This window comes from Podarcis tiliguerta (genome assembly GCF_965153285.1).
Source record: "Podarcis tiliguerta genome assembly, chromosome: 17".
Classification (NCBI taxonomy): domain Eukaryota; kingdom Metazoa; phylum Chordata; class Lepidosauria; order Squamata; family Lacertidae; genus Podarcis; species Podarcis tiliguerta.
Window position 1 is genome coordinate 7,743,322 of NC_139550.1, and position 21,337 is coordinate 7,764,658.

Here is a 21,337-nt window from a genome sequence, read left to right on the forward strand (position 1 = left end):
GAGATGAGCGCCGCAACCCCAGAGTCGGTCACGACTGGACCTAATGGTCAGGGGTCCCTTTACCTTTACCTTACACTTGGGAAAGGTTCAGAAAAGGGCAGCCAAAATGATCGGTGGGGTGGAACAAAACCCCCCTCCCCATGAGAAAAGGCGGCAGCCTTTGGGACTTACTGGTTTATAGAAAAAGCAAGTGAGAGGTGACATGATAGAAGTTTATAAAATCATGCATGTGACGGAGAAAGTGGATAGAAAATGGTTTTCACCCTCTCTCAAAACACTGAAACTTGTGGAAGGTGAATTTTGGAAGATTTGGGACAGATAAAATAAAGTACCTCACACAGCACATCGTTAAAACTATGGACGTTTCTCCCACAGGAGGCAGTGATGGATGACTTTTAAGAGTATTACATGAATTCATGGAGAAAAAAAGCTATTGATGGCTACCAGCCACATATAGTAAAAGCTATGGTTTTCCCAGTAGTGATGTATGGAAGTGAAAGCTGGACCATAAAGAAGGCTGATCGCCGAAGAATTGATGCTTTTGAATTATGGTGCTGGAGGAGACTCTTGAGAATCCCATGGACTGCCAGAAGAACAAACCTATCCATTCTTAAGGAAACCAGCCCTGAGTGCTCACTGGAAGGACAGGTTGTGAAGCTGAGGCTCCAATACTTTGGCCACCTCATGAGAAGAGAAGACTCCCTGGAAAAGACCCTGATGTTGGGAAAGATGGAGGGCACAAGGAGAAGGGGACGACAGAGGACGAGATGGTTGGACAGTGTTCTCGAAGCTACCAGCTTGAGTTTGACCAAACTGCGGGAGGCAGTGGAAGACAGGAGTGCCTGGCGTGCTCTGGTCCAGGGGGTCACGAAGAGTCCGACAGGACTAAACGACTAAACAACAACAACAATCAGTCCCTGGAAACTGCCAGAGGGGCGAGGGCTCTTGTGCCTTGATCCTGCTTGTACATTTCCGGCGGGCATCTGGGTGGCCACTGTGAGAACAGGATGCTGGACTCGATGGGCCATTGGCCTGGATCCAGCATGTTCTTCTTACGCAGATGATTTTCCCTATTAATTATCATCATCATTTCTACAAGCACAGATAAATAAATCAGCCCACCAGTTTGCATCAAATCCAAAAGTCATTAGATCTAGGAAGGCTTCACGCTGAGGCTGATCAACATGATACCTGCCTCATGTCACTAAAAATAAGTCTGAAGATCAGAAAGGGTTTATAATGGTTCTAACATTTCTAAAGGCACAGCTCACTGCTGACAGTACAGCGCAGCACACAAGTGGCTCCTTTGAAGCCGTTTCAATCTGTTGATTCAGTGTGTGAAGGAGGCTGCGTCTTCATATTCTTTGACTTTGACTTTTATTTTTATGACAGTAGTTAAAAGAACCACATCCCAGAAAATCACTAGAATATCTATGTTAATTTCAAACACACATACATGCCCCACAATATTTTGACATTACGGACCCAAAAGAGTGCTAAAATAATATATTTTAGGGTCAAACTAGAAGTGATATATGAGAGCTCTGTAAAAGGAATTTCCGAATTTTTTTTTTCTTTTGCAAAACGCAGCCGAGGGGAAGGGCACAATCCAGACCTGGGCTTATGCAATGAGGAGCGTTCTTAACCTTTCCTTCCATACTGTTTTCCCACTGAAACCCAAAGCTGTTCTTTTTTCCCTTATTTGAAAAATAAATATGGGCAACACAAGTTTTTTCAGTAAGGGCAAACTAGCACTGCATAGGGTTTGGGGGTGGGGAGAGATGCAAGGAAATTATGCAGAGGAGGGGAATCTTACAGGCCTGCCGTCCTGTGCTTTGTACATATTTCAGATAAGGGTCCTTCATGGCAGACTTTTCAGAAAGGAAAAACAATGTGGGCATTCCAGTCACGGAACTTTTGCGTCACATCCAGCTTGGTGTTTAGACTCTGTTTCAGAGGGGGGGGGGGTTCCTAGTTGTGGTAATGTAAGATAGCAGGAACAGGGAGACACACTAAGTAAATAACACACCACAGACTGTTTCTGCTAGGCATTACGAGGCTGACCAAGTAAGAAGACAACATCATGTCTCTTTTTACAAATGAGTGGCTCTTGGGTACTAGAGGTAACACAGTACCTATCACCTATGCTTCATTTTCTACTACAGTGGTACCTCAAGTTAAGTACAGTGGTACCTCGGGTTACATACGCTTCAGGTTACATACGCTTCAGGTTACAGACTCTGCTAACCCAGAAATAGTACCTCGGGTTAAGAACTTTGCTTCAGGATGAGGACATAAATAGTGGCGCGGTGGCAGCAGGAGGCTCCATTAGCTAAAGTGGTGCTTCAGGTTAAGAACAGTTTCAGGTTAAGAACAGACCTCCAGAACGAATTAAGTTCTTAACCTGAGGTACCACTGTACTTAATTCGTTCCAGAGGTCCGTTCTTAACCTGAAATTGTTCTTAACCTGAAGCACCACTTTAGCTAATGGGGCCTCCTGCTGCTGCCGTACTGCCGGAGCACGATTTCTGTTCTCATCTTGAAGTTCTTAACCTGAGGTAATATTTCTGGATTAGCGGACTCTGTAACCTGAAGCGTATGTAACCTGAAGCGCATGTAACCCAAGGTACCACTGTACTATCAATTAGGAATATTTGGTACCTTAGACCCAGGATGTGCAGCTTTTACTCTGCCAATGGCCACAGTGAAAGGAGGGCATAACCTTTTGCTTCCTGCCACCCTCTTTTCTCTCTCCTTCTGCAACCCCTCCCCTGCCCTTACCCATCAGCAGTGGCGTAGCGTGGGGGGTGCAGGGGGGGCCGGGCGCAATCCGATCCGAGCCGCCGGGTCGCAGCCCACTGTCAAGGGGAGGGTGCCAGGCGTGCGGTGCGGTGCGGTGCGGAGAGAGAGCGAGGGACTATCTGGGGGAGGAACAGTGCAGCGGGGGGGGGGGGGCGCAAATTACTTTCCTTGCCCCGGGTGCTGACAACCCACGCTACACCACTGCCCATCAGACAGCCAGGGGTGGGACAGATTGCCAGAGGTCTTAACTAAACAGCCTGCAAAAAGGCTTTTGACATTAGGCCGAAAGCCTCATGCAACCTAGTGCCACATGTTTTCCACCTCTGTCCTATACGGTGTGGTTTCCAATCTGTGTTCCAGTGAACCCTGGGTTTCTTTAGAGAACTTAATAATGTATTTGTCGCTTAGGCCACTTCTGGCAGATGAATTTTGCTGAAAGACAGCTTGCCCACCGCCACCACCACCCATCTTTCCCTGAATATGCTGGTTTGTTTTTCTTTATTTTTTTAAACTTAGGTCCCACTTTTTCCCCCCTGGAGAAAACAATTTCAAAACAGCTCACATCAATTAACTTGTACATGCAACAGAACCAAAGCCACAAAGATACATTAAGCCGCCGAAAAATGCCAACATCATAAAAAAACAAAATATTTCCAAATCAACAAAAACAGTGACTCATCAAACCCCCCAAAACCAAGTGAAGATGTAGAGAGAGAGAGAGACAAAGAACCAATTTGTTCATAATCAGAAGAGGGCAGCAATCTTTGAACATTGAGATTACGTATTGGGAATAGCCTTTTACCTCAAGAACACTGTCAGTGCACAACACACAGGGACAGTGATTTTTTTCCAGAATAAGGTGGAAGTGGGCGGTGATTTGTTTGCTCCCTGTCCCCTGAAACACTAAGAATGATGGAGTCATCTGTCTATCAGTTTGTGCTTGATGGCTTTATGGGCCTGCTGTTCCTATTTTTCTGGCTATCCTTGGAGCACCGTGCATAAAGGACAAGGTGCCAGACAGCAAGAAGGGGGGGGGGGAGGCATTTGATTCCACCTTTCTTTAGGAGAAACCCCTGTCAACCTGCACACAAATTTCTCTTCAGGGATGAGATGTGCCACACTGCAAAGCATTACAGAAATGCCATGGAATAGCCCATATATGGCAGTCAAGAACAAGAAAACGGCTGGAGTTTTCCTTAGCAGTTGTAAGGCAGCGTCTCTTTTTAGCTTTGCTTGACTTTTGCCAGTATTTATATAATTGCCAAACACTTGTCCAGTAAGTTATGGTATTTACCTTAAAAGAGCTGGGATCCTTCCCAGGCTCTGTCAGAATAAATCTCCTTGCAATCTACTTTCCTTCTCTCTCCCAGATAGCTGCTGGAGTAGGTTCACCGTCCAGGTCTCCCCGAAATCACACCTGTACAGAGAGCAACATACTATTACAGTGGTACCTCAGGTTAAGTACTTAATTTGTTCCGGAGGTCCGTTCTTAACCTGAAACTGTTCTTAACCTGAAGACCACTTTAGCTAATGGGGCCTCCTGCTGCTGCTGCCGCGCCGCCGGAGCCCAATTTCTGTTCTTATCCTGAAGCAAAGTTCTTAACCTGAAGCACTATTTCTGGGTTAGCGGAGTCTGTAACCTGAAGCGTATGTAACCCGAGGTACCACTGTATTAAGGTTGGAACTTAGAAAATATGTGAAACCACAGATATTTTAAAAGAAAATTCCATAAAAGTTGACAGCATGGCAGGACTTATTATTTTTATGAGTTTCTGGGAAGAGGGAGTTTAGAGCCTTCAAACCCCTGGTTCCAGCAAATGTTAAAACATAAGCCCAATGAGGTGATCACCTGGGTGATGGGACATTAAGAGAACAAAGGAAAGGGAGCTCTGTGCCAGATGGGTGGGGCACCTCCCTGAACTCAGAGATTGTCAGAAGGAAAGAACCTGAGTTGGGGGCTGAAATGCAGTGATATGGGCCAGAAGCAAAACAGCAAGCAGAAAGTGAGCCTTGCAGGATCTCTGGTTGTGGACTCCAATGATGTGGCTGTGGGAGAAACAAGAGCCTTTTGAGATGTTAATGCTACTCAGTTGGTATAACTGTAGCTGGCCTCCCAAGACATATGAAAATGGACTTTGGAACTCTCTTCTTGGGAAAGTTAGACTGATTCTTTAGGTCTTTAGGAACTGACTGTTTTTAAGGAAAGGGCTGGTGCTGTGATATTTTTGTTGTTGCTGCTGCCTGTATTTTTAATAGAATTAGAAGATACATAGTTTTAATGCTAATACAGTAGTACCTCAGGTTACATACGCTTCAGGTTACATACGCTTCAGGTTACAGACTCCGCTAACCCAGAAATAGTGCCTCAGGTTAAGAACTTTGCTTCAGGATGAGAACAGAAATCGTGCTCAGGCGGTGCGGCGGCAGCAGGAGGCCCCATTAGCTAAAGTGGTGCTTCAAGTTAATAACAGTTTCAGGTTAAGTACAGACCTCCAGAACGAATTAAGTACTTAACCTGAGGTACCACTGTAGAATTAAAACTAGCAAACATTAAAAAAAAAAAATCATTTTAAATTATCATCTTTTCTATGTTTTTAGCTTTCACTACTTTTATCTGTGTTTTTGTATTTTTATCTGTAAGCTGCCTTGTGAGTCCCAGTCTGGGGAAAAGGTGGGATATTAAAAAATATAACAGCAGCAGCAGCAGCAACAACAACAACAAATTCTGTGAGTCAGCCTCTTCTGGCAATGTCTCTGTGTTACAGTAAGGTGGATTTTTTGTGTTTTTTTTGCGAAGGATTATCACTTGAAAGGGGATCTTCAGTCTTCTTATGTGTCTATGAGTTGGTGATGATGGATGGGCTCTTGAACAAGCAGTCTAATTTCAGGTTTCTTGCTACTTTAGCTGTCTAGCAAGTGCATTCAGACAAGCTGTGATGGAGAAGCTAGAAAGGCTTCTAAGTTTGTAAGGGTTTTCTTTTTAGCAGTGGGGGCTGGTGCAAATGGGGCACAGCCCCACCAACCTCAGCCTGCCCTAGACAGTCCCTGCCTGCCTGCCTGCCTTATGAGTTACAGCCACTTAGGGCATGATTCCGCCTCTGGTTCTCCCTATTCTGGTCTCCTTGCCTTCTGCCGTATCTGTCCCATTGGACACCACGGTTTGTTGGTTTTAATAAATATTCAGACTTAGGATGAAGGAGGGAGGGGATGTGGAGTTAAACATCAAGCAGGCCAAACTTCTGTTCAGTATGATTATACTGTTGAAGCGCTCCAGAGAGCCTATCCTACATAAGATGTAACATTTGCAGAGCAGTGGAACTGGTCTGCATGGGATTTCTGTTTGTTGAGTCCATACAGGCATTTTTCCCCTCCAGGATCAGATTGCACAAAATTAATTCTGCAAGTTTGTAACTAATGGTGGCTCTGAGCAGCACAGATTGGCCAGCATCCATGTCACTATAAATATACCTATCGCCTGCTAGCAAAACCTAAAAATGATGTTCCCATCACTTTTTATTTGCATTTTGTTGCTTTTGTTTATTAATTTTAATAAGGGAGAATTAACATATAATTGTGTGATTGCCTTCCTCAATACATGCCCACTCAACTGCTTTGATATGCAGAATTGGCAGTGTAGCAGGTGCCACAAAACACTTGTTCCACAATTGTGAGAAATCAACCTTTTAGTATGGCAGCACCTATACTTTGGAGTTTCCTGCCTATTAACGTCATGCAGACATCTCTGCACTCTTCTCGTCGTCTGCTTAACACATTTCTGTGAAGGCAAGCCTATCTAGACAGGTAGATGTTGATGACTTCTTTTATGCTTAATTTTAATTATTTTAGAATATTTTGAATTGTTTTTTAAAAAATTACATTTTTTAATAGTTATTGTAAACTGTTTAGAGGTTTTATTTCAATCAAGAGGTATATAGATTTCAATAATAAGATAAAATTCTGTATAAGCAAAATAAAAAAAAAAATTCCTTCCAGTAGCACCTTAGAGTATAAGCAAGTTATCCTGGAAGTTCCCCACACTTTGCTAGAAACCATTCCTGCTCCAGCTAACAGTTGCTCTGGGATTGCTGCTGTTGCCATCTGTCCGTCTCAAAAGAAAACGGAGTGTGACTCCGGAGGTGAAGTCAAACTGCTAAAGAATCACAGTGCCTGCTGTGGCTGTAGAGACCAGTAACTCGTAACCGCTGCCTCCTGCATTGTTTTTGCTGCATTAGCAGGAACAAAGTGACCTCTCCAGGGCGCAAGTCTGGGCAGTGTGTATGGAGGTCCTGGACTGCTCAGATGTCAAGACCCTGGGGTGCCCATAGTCAGGAGTGCCGCGGCCTGTGGGCAACACTGGCCTCTGTACCTCTTTCCTTCCCTCCCTCCTCTGATGCCCTCTCATGTCTCTGCCTCCCAAAGGCTCACACAGCTGTTCATTGCAGCAGCCCTGGCTACAAGCTCCGCAGACGAATGGTCCCTCTGGGAAGCACCTCTTTTGGGGGCAGGGTGGGCAGCGCAGAGACCAGGGATGGAAGCTGCTGACCAAAGGACTGCCAAGGAGAGGGGAGAGGAGGCTGAGGGAACACTCCACAAGGAAGGGTGTCCAAAAAAGGGGTAAGAGGCTGCCTGCTCTGCAGGCAAGGGGTGACATAACTGGGCTCCTGAGCCCCACAGGGGTGCCGCAGAAAGAATGTAGTTGGTTATGGGAGCCGTGGACTCAAAAAGGTTGAAAACCTCTGGTCTTGAGGACTCAGCTCCAGATTTGTGTAGGTTTTACCCCTTGGCCTTTTCTTCTTCTGAAGATGTCCCACAAGGCGACGGGTACAGATTTCCCCCTAGGGTTTACTCACAACTTAGCCTGGGAGAGTACACACTTACTTAGAAGTGGTACAGTCAAACCTTGGTTGTCGAACATAATCCATTCCGGAAGCCCATTCAGCTTCCGAAATGTTAAACAACTGAGGCACAGCTTCTGATTGGTCGCAGGAGCTTCCTGCACTCAGGTGGAAGCCGCGTTGGATGTTCAGCTTCTGAAAAACTTTCAGAAACCAGAGCATTTAGTTCCGGGTTTTCAGTGTTCAGAAGCCGAAACGTTAAAAAACGGAGGTGTTTGGGAGCCAAGGTTTGAGTGTATAGAAATACATAACTTCTATAACATGTACAGTGGTACCTCGGGTTAAGTACTTAATTCGTTCCGGAGGTCCGTTCTTAACCTGAAGCACCACTTTAGCTAATGGGGCCTCCTGCTGCCGCCGCACCATCGCTGCTAGATTTCTGTTCTCATCCTGAAGCAAAGTTCTTAACCTGAGGTACTATTTCTGGGTTAGTGGAGTCTATAACCTGAAGTGTATGTAACCTGAAGCGTATGTAACCCGAGGTACCACTGTATTTCTGGGTTAGCGGAGTCTGTAACCTGAAGCGTATGTAACCCGAGGTACCACTGTATTCCAAATCAGGGCAGTACAGATGTTTGAAGAGGAAACTAATTCAGCATGGGAGAGGAACATAATAATAGCCTGCAGGATCAGGCCAACGTCCCATTTGGTCCAGCATCTTGTTCTCACAGTAGCCAACCACATGACTGTGGGAAACCAGTAAGCAGAACATGAGCACAAGAGCACTCCCCCCACTCCCGTGGTTTGCAGCAACCAGTGTTTGGAAGGAAAAGGCCCGCAAGATGAACATGTCTGTGTCAGGGATGCACGCATTTCCCAAGGCTGTGGTCCTGCATTGGAAAATAGGGGTTTCATAACGCGGGTGGCGCTGTGGGTTAAACCACAGAGCCTAGGACTTGCTGATCAGAAGGTCGGCGGTTCAAATCCCCGTGACGGGTGAGCTCCCATTGCTCGGTCCCTGCTCCTGCCAACCTAGCAGTTCGGAAGCACGTCAAAGTGCAAGTAGATAAATAGGTACCACTCCAGCGGGAAGGTAAACGATGTTTCCATGCACTGCTCTGGTTCGCCAGAAGTGGCTTAGTCATACTGGCCACATGTCCCGGAAGCTGTACGCCGGCTCCCTCGGCCAGTAAAGCGAGATGAGCGCCGCAACCCCGGAGTCGGTCACGACTGGACCTAATGGTCAGGGGTCCCTTTACCTTTACTTTAAGTGCCCAAGAATGTCTCGACATCCATCTTCTAAACCAGCGGTAGGCAAACTAAGGCCCGAAGGCCGGATGTGGCCCAATCGCCTTCTAAATCCGGCCTGCGGACAATCCGGGAATCAGCCTGTTTTTACATGAGTAGAATGTGTCCTTTTATTGAAAACGCATCTCTGGGTTATTTGTGGGGCCTGCCTGGTGTTTTTACATGAGTAGAAAGTGTGCTTTTATTTAAAACGCACCTCTGGGTTATTTGTGGGGCATAAGAATTTTTTCATATTTTTTTCCAAAATATAGTCTCGCCCACCACATGCTCTGAGGGACGGTGGACCGGCCCACGGCTGAAAACGGTTGCTGACCCCTGTTCTAAATGCTTGAGAGTCTGCATTAATCCAACCACACAAAAGCCAGGAAGCAAGTATAATCAAATGGGTGGCCAAATTACTTGTTCTGTGTGTGTCACGCCCTCCCCACCCCCAAACCTTGGACAGTTGTTTTTCATTGTATTGTGACTGTGTGTGTGTGTGTGTGTGTGTGTGCATAGGAACTTGGATTGTGACATACAGAAACCTAAACTATTGCACCCCACCCCCCACCGCAACACTGTGTAGAAAAACATTAATTTGGCAGAACAGTCCATTTCCTTGAGAGAACGGCCAGTGGCCCGACAGCAATTCCCCCCCCCCTCTTGTTATTCTAGCTACTGTAGTACTGTTCTCTTTCCAGTGGAGAATGGGCCTCCCGCTGGTATGTATAGAAGATAAACAATTGAGAAATTGAGCAGTTAATCAAAGCAGTTCTGAGGCACAGAGACCTTGGGGTGAGAACTTGGAGTATTGGAATCTGAAGAGTAAAACGGCAAAGAACAGGGGGGAAACTTGAGGGTTTGCTCAGTTTCTGAACCCTGGGGGTAAAACGCTGGTTTAGGGGTGGAGCCAGAACAGAACCAAGACAGATATGGGCTGAACCTGGCAGAATTTGCCAGTCATAATGGATGGGCATAGCCAGAGGGTGCAGCTTCCCCTCCCCCATAAATCAAGTAAATACTGTATTTTTTGCTCTATAAGACTCACTTTTTCCCTCCTAAAAAGTAAGGGGAAATGTGTGTGTGTCTTATGGAGCGAATGCAGGCTGCGCAGCTATCCCAGAAGCCAGAACAGCAAGAGGGATTGCTGCTTTCACTGCGCAACGATCCCTCTTGCTGTTCTGGCTTCTGAGATTCAGAATATGTTTTTTCTTGTTTTCCTCCTCCAAAAACTAGGTGCGTCTTGTGGTCTGGTGCGTCTTATAGAGCGAAAAATACGGTAAATAAAAATGCTTATGTAACTGACCAATTGCATCGCAGATAACTCAGTTCTGACCCTCCCTAACAGAAAGCCTGCCCCCCCCCTCAATAAATCCTGGCTACTACGCCCAATGGAGCCTGGCAGAATCTGAAGTTTATTATATTTTCAGACACCTATATTGGCTTACTGTACAAGGAATCACTTTGGGCCCTCTGCAAGCAATTCGGTAATTGAAGGGGGGGGGGGAACACACGTCCAAAAGAACGCAGAGAGATTTGGAGGGAGGGGGAAGCAGAGAGAGAGAAAGGAGGGTGATAAATCGGGTCCTCCCTTAAAGAGGGCACGTATTGTGGTGAGAGCTGGAAACCGACACCCTGTGTTGTGGGTGGGTACAGTTGGTCAGCCACAACACCGGATTGGTAGGTCCCTCGAAGCTGGGTGCAATCTGGCCAATGGGATGCAGTCCAAATGGTTCGAGGGACCTATTTATGCCCCTGCACGTGACCCAGAGCTTCCTCTTTCGGCGCATGCATTCGGAACACCCGCCCACCTCTCCCTACTTTTAGGGCTTTGCGCTTGACCTTGCTATGCCGTCGTGTGTCGTCTGTCGTTGGGACAGGGGCACGGCAGGAATTTTCCCCACTTGGCTGATTGGCTGGTGCCATTTGGGTTTCACCTGCCGCGTAGCAAATCGTCACAACTTGTTGCGGATAGGCTCTGGTTCAGGTGATAGGGATGGGAGAACGCTCTCGCCATCCCTATGTGAAGGATATTCCATTAAAGGAATCCAGGGACTCGATGGTTTGGTCAACCCCTGAGAGGGGGTTGTGCCCGTGCCTGAGTCCAGGGGGACACTTGGGTGGCGGAGTTAGCCCATTCCCAGCTTTCTGCTTATCCAGGTGTTCACCCTTGGCTGACCTATGCTGGAACCCTGGGTCAGCGCTACCTGCATGGCAGGGAGCTAGTCGAACCAGAACCTATGCAAACATTCACTTCCTGTAATCAATAAAGTTGTGGTTTAAATTATGTGAAAAACCAAAACCAAAATTTGAGTCAAGTGTGAATTTATTTAGTCGGGAGGTTTCTGGGTCTGAACATGCAAAGATGCAATCCTGCAAACTCCTCACACATTTCATTCTGGCTATAGTCACCATTGTATCTAGTTCCACCCACTCTTAACAGTACACCACAATGACTCTAAGCATGAAACCAGGTAAATAAATACACTATCAAATTACATATGGTACTCATCAAGGCATAAATACAAATGCAATAATAAAATAAAGAAAAATTCTCAGTTATCCTTGTAACCCTTCACTGCGCTGGGTTCCATATAAGACTGATGTTGTTTTGTCACTGCAAAAGCAAATGAAGTTGTTTTGCAAAAGCAAATATTGTTGTTTTCCTATTACTATTGCCAAGCAAAAGCTCCATTTTCTGACTTGAGTGCTTAAGTCCAGTTAACTAGTGAGCCTTGATATACAGTAAGCTTGCAACTTACGTGGGGGTGGTGGTTTATGTTCCAGGGATCGCGCCTAAAGCAAATATCGCCTATAGGCAAAACACATTGGGTTCAATGGTGCATGGGGTTGTGAAAGTCATTTTTCCCAGAACGCTGCCCATTTATTTATTTATTTATTTGCCTTGTGTGTAAAAAAAGCTGAATGCACACAAGTTAAATGAGTGCAAGTTGTGATCTTACTGTATTGCAATGAAATAATAATAATTATGAATGAATGAATCGTTTTCGGTCACTGACCAGAGTGATAATAACAATTATGATAGAAGTATCCAGTTTCAGCTCACCACATCTTTAAAAAAATAATAATCATGTAGCTAGAAGAAGTTTAGCAACAATCATCTGAAATTATGACATGGTTAGGACATCCCGCAAAAGAATATTCATCCTATCAATGTTTCATTGTATTTTAATAGTTGCTTTTTCTATGTTTTTAGCGGTTCTTCTTTTTATCTGTAAGCCACCTTGGGTTCTATCAGCGTAGAAGGTGGGATTTTAGTTAGCTAGTTAGTTAGTTAGTTCAAGTCTTTGGAATTGTTTAGAGTAGGAAAAAATGCTAGAATTTGTGGACATGATAGAACTTTATTAAACTATAGCTAGTATGGGGAATGTAGACAATGTCTCCCCATTTATATAGAACTGAAGATTAGCAGTGCATTTGGACTTGACGTGAGAAAATATGTCTTTGTACAATCCATATTTCACTTAATAAAGCGTGCACACAAACACACACAGAGGAAGTTTTGCCATTCCATAAGGAGAAAAAGCCAAAACTAACAGCGTTAAGACAAATCAAAATGTGACAAAATAGTGAGCAAGCTTTCTCCAACAATGCTGTGAAACACTGCAGTTACTTACTACCTTTTTTCACTTTGTTTTTTAAATTTTATGTGGGCAGGGAAAGAGCACTGGGGCTCTGCAACAGAACACCAGATCAAGATGGTTTTTCCAATGTTATTAACCTGTATCTTATATGACGCATCAGAAACAGTGCCTCAAAAATCCCCTGATGCTCTCTAACAAAAATAGATAAACAGGTTTCTCTTCCTCTGTGGTCGGAGAACAGTCCCTCTATTGTTTGAGGATTCCTGAGGAGTTTTGACGCTTCTGCTGAACAAATTCCTTTCTCAAAAGTGAGGGGCCCTGGGGACTCCTCCGTTTAAGGCCGAAGGGACACCCTTAAAAAGTGCTCCAACTAGCAGAAGCTGCGTTGAGGCTCGAGGTGTCATTTTACTCTGGCCCCTGGGACTTTTGTCTCTACAGGCATCTTGTTCAGCAGCAACCCTTCTCCTTTTGAATGGCCCTGCTCTCTTGGCTGTCCTCACGCTCCCTGGATTTAAGCCCAGTGTTGCCTTAATCCACAATTTCACAAATTGGCAGGCATAAGCAAGCATATTCACTTCTGTTGACTGAAGCATTTGCTTCCTCTGCTCCAGCAGACAGTAGCCACTCCACCACAGGCCTTTGGGGACCAGTTTCAGCGTAACCTCTGGATTTTCAGGCCCATTTACAACCTAACATTATATATATCCTGGGAATGATATATAAGTGAGAAGCTGAGTATTCTCTGTTTGAGAATACTCCTATTAAACCTAGTTATATTAATAGGAACTCCTATTAAGCCTGGCTATATTTGCAGAGTGTGTATTCCTTTAGCACAGGAGCTTCCTCGAGATGGCTGAAAATTACTGAGGCTCATCCGTTACAAAATGGTGGAGCCAGTTATAAAATGGAGGCAGAGCTTGGCACAATCAGATGGCCATTAACAATATCACTTTCTACCAATATCTATTTTTTATTATAATTTTTCATTATTTTACATAAAAGTTATACACCATAAACATAACAGGGGACTGACAAAACCACCCAGAAACTCCAGCAGGTGCAGAATGCCGCGGTGAGACTCCTTACGGGGTTTTCGCTGCGAGATCACATTCACCCGGTGCTATACCAAGCTGCACTGGCTCCCGGTGGAGTACAGGATCAAGTTTAAGGTGCTGGTTTTAACATTCAAAGTCCTATACGGCCTAGGACCCTCGTACCTACGGGACCGCCTCTCCTAGTATGTCCCATAGAGGAACTTAACGGTCTTCAAACAAAAACATCTTGGAGGTCCCGGGCCACAGAGAGGTTAGGCTGGCCTCAACCAGAGACAGGGCTTTTTCAGCTGTAGCTCCGATCTGGTGGAACGCACTGTCACAAGAGACTAGGGCCCTGCGGGACTGGACATCTTTCCACAGGGCCTGCAAGACGGAGCTGTTCCACCAGGCCTTTGGCCAAGGCACAGTCTGACCCCCTCCTTCGGTAATCCTCATAGAACTCTAGCCCAATGGTTGCCATTAATTTGATTGGAATTAATTTTATAATGAAATGATTTTAGAATGTTTTATCGTTTTACTGTTGTTAGCCGCTCTGAGCCCGGCTTCGGCTGGGGAAGGCGGGATATAAATAAAATTTATTATTATTATTATTAAGTGACTTCCTCGCTTCCCCTTGGTTGAATTTCATCGCATATCCTTTTAACGGTTTTCCAAATCACAGTTCTTATAAAATTTAACTTAAACATTAACATCCTTAGATCTTCACATTATGAAATTAAACATATTAATTCGTCACTTAAATAAAATCCTAAGCCAATTAAGTATCTGCAAGCTGTTTTCAGTTACCGTAATTTAACTTAACATATTAAATTTAATGAGTATCAGGAAGATTGGATTAAATTTAATGATTACTTGGTTAAATATGTGAAGTTAAATTAACTGAAAACAGCATGGACCCACCCCCTTTAAAGGAGAGGGAGGCGCTCCATCCAGCTGTTTGCTAAACCGCTGCGCGAAGCGCCTCCTCGCTCTGCGCCAGCGCGCGCGTTGCTACAAGCGGCGCATCCGGGCAGCTCCGTCGGAAGTGCAAAGCGCGGCGGCATTTTGCATTTCTCCGTATATATCCGAGAAGGAGGGGCTTCTTCCTTCCTTCCTTCCTGGCCGGCTTGCCCCTCTTTCCGCCATGCCCAAAGTGGTGTCCCGCTCCTTGGCTTGCTCGGATACGCGCGACCGCGAGGAGTACGGCGAGGGCGAGAAGCCCCTGCACGTCTATTACTGCCTGTGCGGGCAAATGGTGCTGGTGCTGCACTGCGCGCTGGAGAAGCTGCCCCTGAGGCCCCGGGACCGCGCGCGCGTGATCGACGCCGCCAAGCACGTCTACAAGCTCTGCAACACCGAGGACGAGCCCGAGGGCGCCTATCTCCGCCGGGAAGGTGGCGGCGTCGAGCGGCAGTGCCGGAAGAAGTGCGCGCGGTGCGGGCTGCTCCTCTTCTACCGCCACCAGCCCGACGGCGCGCCCGCCACCTTCGTGGTCGACGGCGCCCTCGTCCAGTTTGGGCAGGGCTGGGCCCAGAAGCAGCTGCAGCAGCAGCCGCCTCCTCCCGAGAAAGTGATGGTGACCCGTCGGACCAAGGACATGGGCAAGTGCGGCTCGGTCACCGTCTCCACCGTCGACGAGGAGGAGGAGGAGATCCAAGGCAAGGAAGTGGCCGAGTCGTACGCGCAGAACGCGCGCGTGATCCAGAAGCAGCTGCGCAGGGAGGGCGCTTGCAAGAGGCGGATGCTGCATGAAGAGGCCGAGCTGGGAAGCAAGAAGGCCAAAGGGAAAGGCACTCTGATCGACAAGCAGTTCAAATAAGAAACGTCCAGAGAGAGGGATGCATCGTTTCCTAGGGGGGAAAGGGTGGGGGGACACACCACCATGGGCGTAGCCAATGTATTGTAAATTAATACAAATCTGAGGTTCTGCCCCCCCCAACAAAAATTATGGACCCCACACCTGTGTCCTTATTATTCAAATCCTCTTAGGGATGTTGCCTTTAACTCTGGGGAGGGTTGTTTGCACCATGTGCCTTCTGAAACATTTTCCAGAATTATTATTATTATTATTATTATTATTATTATTATTATTATTATTATTTGCACTTCTAGGAAGCACCGCAGCCTTAATTTCCTAGCAAAAGCAAAGCAACCTTCTCCCAAGGATGAGGAAAGAGGCATTAGTCTGCCTCTGTTGTGCTGAGTTACGTTTTTGTTTTTGTATCTTCAGGTGTATATAGAAATTACCGCATTACTGGCAATATGTCAAGTTTGTATTGATGGAGTTAGAAGCAAAATGTACAGAAAAATAGATCTTTACTAAGTTATTTTTATGTGGTGTGTCATTTCCAGCCTATCCCCATCGGCTTTGGCAAGAAGTTAAATTTCTTTGTTACACGTGCGCCCCACATTTGCTTTGGAAGTAAACCCAGTGTAAAATCTGTGTATGAGCCAATGCATATTGACATCTCAAGTCTATCGATGCACCATGAAGCTTCTGAGTCCCCCCCCCCCCCGAAATGATGAGACTGGCTACCTTCCCCCCCCCCCCTTTAATGTAAAGGTAAAGGGACCCCTGCCCATTAGGTCCAGTCGTGTCCGACTCTGGGGTTGCGGCGCTCATCTCGCTTTATTGGCCGAGGGAGCCAGCATACAGCTTCCGGGTCATGTGGCCAGCATGACCAAGCCACTTCTGGCAAACCAGAGCAGTGCACGGAAACGCCGTTTACCTTCCCGCCGGAGCGGTACCTATTTATCTACTTGCACTTTGACGTGCTTTCGAACTGCTAGGTTGGCAGGAGCAGGGACCGAGCAACCGGAGCTCACCTCCGTTGCGGAGATTCGAACTGCCGACCTTCTGATCGGCAAGGTCTAGGCTCTGTGGTTTAACCCACAGCGCCACCCGCGTCCCTTCCCCTTTAATAGTACATAGAGCTAAAGGAAGAAGTTGGAAGAGTGATGTTCTTTCCCATTTCTCCTTTCACTTCTGTGTGCTTTCCAAGGCTGAGATTAATACAACTGGATTTTACACAGATCCCTTGGAAAAAAGGAAATCTCTGTGCTGCAGTTTTTTCTGTCTCTTGGGAGGGGAAGGAGCCATAAATGACCAGAGGTGGTTGCATCCACACAGCACTCTCTTAAAAACCCCATAAACCCACAGGCCTAAAAGGTGAGCAATCCCTGAACTCTGAGATTGCAGCCTCAGGTTTTCTCTTCCACATTCTACCTGGTCAAGCAGATTCTGTAGGTCTGAACGGCAGCCATGGGGGGGGGGGGGGGACTACAAGGCAGGCAACCCTGGATCTACCACCATACCACCTTAAAAGAGTATTGTGTATACACAAGCTCAGCGGCTGCCTAAATATTTTGGTTCCCCTTCAAAGAAACATCTCTGGGGTGTTGCCACTGGTCTGTAGCTGTGTCCAGCTGTCTATTTGCTGATATTACTTGCTGTTCCCCCATCAGTTATCTTGACTTTTACCAGCCGGCTGCCAGAGCTCTGGTGTGTTTCGCATCACATGGACGGCTCGTCTGCCTGCCAATTAGGCTTTTTATCCCTGTGCTGTCTGGTGAGTTCCCCCCACTTTGAGTCAGCCTGATTTAGGACATCTAGGAGTTCTACTTACGGGATTGCTTTCCTTTACAAAAGAAAACTAGGCAGCTTTTGGGAGTTCTTGCACCCGGTGCTACAGAGCAATAATCATGGAGTGTTTGAGGTCAAATCAGGCCTACTGTCGGTCTCTCCTTCTTAAACTGCTGGACAGAAGAGGAAACTGCTGGCCATCCAAGCCAGGATACTAAGCTGTGTATAGATCAGGGGTCAGCAAACTTTTTCATCAGGGAGCTGGTCCACTGTCCCTCAGACCTTGCGGGGGGCCGGACTATATTTTGAAAAATATAAATACCCTGCAAGCCGGTCCCACAGCTGCCTCTGGACCTGGAGGAGGAACGCACTCTGCAGGCGCTCAGGAGTGTGTCTTGGCAGCATCCACTCACCGGCATTGTTGACAAGAGGCAGCCGCTCCATCGGCCTGTCCCCACAGAGCTCCCAGGCAGTGTGCACCATGCACTGCGGCCTGTCGCCCGAGGCCAGGTCAGTGGGCAGGCCGCGCATGCGGAGCGCTGGGCAGGTGGCACACAGCTTGCCCTCGAGCTGCTCCAGTGCGCCCAAACCCACCTCCCGCCCGCCAGCCTCTCTGTCCATGGCTGTGTCGGGTTTACCTCAGCACGCAGGTGGCGAGGCTTCAGATTGGCTGCAAGAACTTCCTGCAGCCAATCCGAAGCTGCGCCAGTGTCGCCGCCCACCCAGAAGCCGTGCCAGTGTCGCAGAAGTCAGTCCCTGCGCAACAAGGCATCCGCAGCGGATGGGGACTGACCAAGCGGTGGCAGGGTCTGTGGGCCAGATTTACGAGCCTGGGGGGGCGGCATTCAACCCCCAGACCTTAGTTTACTGACCCCTGGTATAGATGATTTAAAGCACACACGATGCACATTCTTTCCCTCAAAAGGAATTCTGTTAGGTTTGCTGGAAATTAAACTATCATATCCAGAATTCTTTGAGGGAAAGTGTGTGCTTTGAACTTGAATCAAGTGATCTTGGAGAGCCATCCCATGTTCCCGCCTGCTGGTGATAAGACACTTAGAGAGCTTCAAAACTGGAATAGACAAATAAATGGGAGGATAGGTATCTCAGTGGATATTTGCCATGAGAGCTGAATGGACACTCCATGTATAGAGGAAGTTTGTTCAATGCTGGGGACAAACGAGTAGAATACACAGTGTGCCTCATTTCTGAAAACCTTTGGCCTTCCAGATTTTGCTGAACTCCTGTCAGACCTAGAAAGCGTGGGCAATGGCCATGGATTATGGGAGCTGTGGTTCAGCAACTCTGTGCCCATTTTCTACACATTTTCTCTCACATGCACACACACACGTACACAAAGTGTTCCCTTCTCTCTTCACCATATACTGCACCACTGATGTAAATGCCCTGGGCTTGATGCAGACACACAAAAGCATTTTAGACTGAGTCAGGCAGAATTAGAATAACATGAGAGACTTTTAGTTCCTCTGGACCATTTGTACTGTTTGGTTTGACGGGCCTACTCCCTGGCAGTCCAGTTTCCTGTGCTTTCCTCAGCATTGTTTAGAATATTTACCCATTTCCCCCTCAACTCTGGGGCCTCTTGGAGGTCAAGCTATTCCAACTCCCTTATCACAGCAATGTTAACTCATTAGCCTTTCCTCTAATGACTTTTCACCATTGGAATGTGGGGGGGAGGGAGATGTTGCTTTGCATTCATCTGGTATCTTTGAAGCATCAAGCTTTAACATCTCCTTAAGAAATCCTCACGATTAGCAGGCGTGTGTGTTATGAGAAAGATATGGAAACAACAAGGAGGAGGGAATGGCTAGCTACTGCTGTTTTGGTTAGATATATTTGGCTATGTCCTCAAAGAAAGTGACCAGGACACAAAGAACCACACAACTTGTTCTGTACATACAAGCACACAATGGGCATGTGTGTTTCAGATTGTATTGCTCCACCAACAGCCTTCTGCATCACAGGTAAGAGTACTGCTGAATCACATTCACACCAAGGCCTGGGGCAGCAAGCCCTGCTTTGGGCAGGGATCAAAGGGCAGCTGATCCCACCAGGGATCGAACCTGCAACCTTGGCGTTATCAGCACCATGCTCTAACCAACTGAGCTATCCAGGAAGCAGTATAAGCTTTTGTTTAAGTCGAAAGAAGAATGAGCTAGTATTTTGCTTTTTTATGCTGGATCGCTGGATGGTTTCTTTGGGGAACCAAAATGATGTCCTCTTGCACCAGCTCCATGGCAGACATTTATCCTGAAACATTGTTTTCCATTCATGGAACTCAGGTTACAGCACACATGGCATGATTGATCACATCTTCACTGAAGGTCATCTCCTTCGGTTATCCTCACAGCAACACTAGGCCGAGACAGAAACTTGCCTCGCTCAATGTCCCCCAGTGTGTGTTACGGAACTCTTCATCCCAAATCCATCAAGTCTACCCACTAGGTCACACTCTCCAGCAATCACCCTTGCGTAAGAATAATATACACTTTTGGAACTCCCCAAGGGCAGAGTGGATATTTTGTATGTTAAAAAGTCCTAACGTTTGTGGAGGCATGTCAAGGTTGTTTCTAAGGGAGAATTAATCACAGGGGCAAGAGAGATTTGGATTAGAAAATAGTAAGGGAAGTCAAGGCTTCAGTCCCTTGTGTATACAGAGAAACATGTTCTCAATTTGCAACTCTATTTAATGAGCCTTAGGGTCAGCATGAGGATGGCAGAAGTTCACACACTTTAGGTGTTCTTGAGATCTTGGTTCCCAGTCCAGCTCTCTGTGCATGCAACTGCTAGCAGCCCTAGATGCAGTCGTGTATCGTATCACAGAACTGCCAAAAAGCACATCTAGGGAATTCCATGGAGATGGAACAAGCACTTGCACCCACCATTGGAAGCAGGCCTTTGCACAGATTGGGACAGCTATGTTTAGAGGATGCTAATGAAGTTACCATCAGTCGCAGAATATTTTTGTTTACAAAGCATTTTCAGCCTGAGAGTCTATCTACTCACTGAGATCTTCAGCAAATGGTTCTCCATGAGGAGCTTCCATTCCGGAGGGAGAAACAGCTCAGGAATACTGCAGTGTTTTCGTTGTTTTGCCAGGCCTCATATATGCCTGCATGCATGTTTTCTATAACTGGAAAACCCATCTTGCTTCCTGGCACCCTAATTATGGCAGAACCTGGCAACTTCTGGAATTATTAGTTTGTGTTACGCTGATGGCCTCTGGACTAATAGAATAGCCCCAGAGAATTGTAAAGTTGGAAGGGATCCCAGAGGGTCATCTAGTCCAACCCCCTGCAATGCAGGAATCACAGATAAATAATCCCTGACAGGTGGCCATCCAACATCTGTTTAAAAACCTCCAGTGAATACAGAAATTAGGCACTGCTGTATTGGACAACTCTCACCCTAGGGAAAAAACCAAAGGAAAGGTACAATCCAGATAAATGTAAGAATACTTAAGTACAGTTGAAATCAGTGGGCTTAGCTCCGTTACAGGTTTTAAGGATGCTTAACTTTCCCTGGATTGCACGTTATGAGCAACTGGGGGAAAATATAACAGATTTATTGGGGGCTATGACTTAAGCTGATTTGGGTCACAGAGCACACCTGCACAGGTTAGTCAAAAGAAAGTCCCACTCGTAAGGGTGTTTAGAATTTCACACTTAGGTATAGGATTGCTCAGTAAGGTACAGATACTCTCTCACACTGTCTAGAGTGCACACAAATGGCTCTGTGGATGGAGTGTGAGAGTGTATTATAAAGCCAAGGGGAGGCGATAACCAGTCACAGCTGGATTACTCAGGGCAGCCTTTGCCAATCTGGTGTTCTTCAGATGTTCTGGATTCCCAACTCCCATTAGTTCCTGCCAGAACAGCACTTAGGGTCTCACTCTTGCACCATTTTTGTCTGAAGAGAGACACATCAAAGAGAAATGATGAGGCGCTCTAATACACTTGAGGTGCAATCCAGGCCAGGAGTGAGGAACCTGTGGCTTCCCTCCAGACATTGTTGAACTCCAGTTACCATCAGCCGCAGTCAGACTGCCCAATAGTTAGGGATGTTGGGAGTTGAAATCCAGCAACATCTGAAGAGTGGTCGCAGGTTCCCCACCTCTGAGCAGGTAGTTATGAATTTGTAAGTTTCAGCGTGAGCATTAAGCATCTCCCA

The 21,337-nt window shown here is 46.5% G+C and overlaps 1 protein-coding gene and 1 long non-coding RNA gene across 2 annotated transcripts; both read left to right on the plus strand.

The window, feature by feature from the left end:
• Window positions 1–4,096: 4,096 nt before the first annotated feature.
• On the plus strand, window positions 4,097–4,546 carry LOC310668066. The gene is made up of 2 exons (XR_014506596.1): window positions 4,097–4,249; window positions 4,480–4,546. It is a non-coding gene; the product is annotated as an uncharacterized lncRNA (long non-coding RNA).
• Window positions 4,547–14,566: 10,020 nt separating this feature from the next.
• On the plus strand, window positions 14,567–15,890 carry LOC310668227 (STING ER exit protein-like). Its single transcript, XM_083421250.1, has one exon. It carries the CDS (start codon window positions 14,708–14,710, stop codon window positions 15,380–15,382), a length of 675 nt encoding a protein of 224 aa, XP_083277376.1. The 5' UTR covers window positions 14,567–14,707; the 3' UTR covers window positions 15,383–15,890.
• Window positions 15,891–21,337: the final 5,447 nt, after the last annotated feature.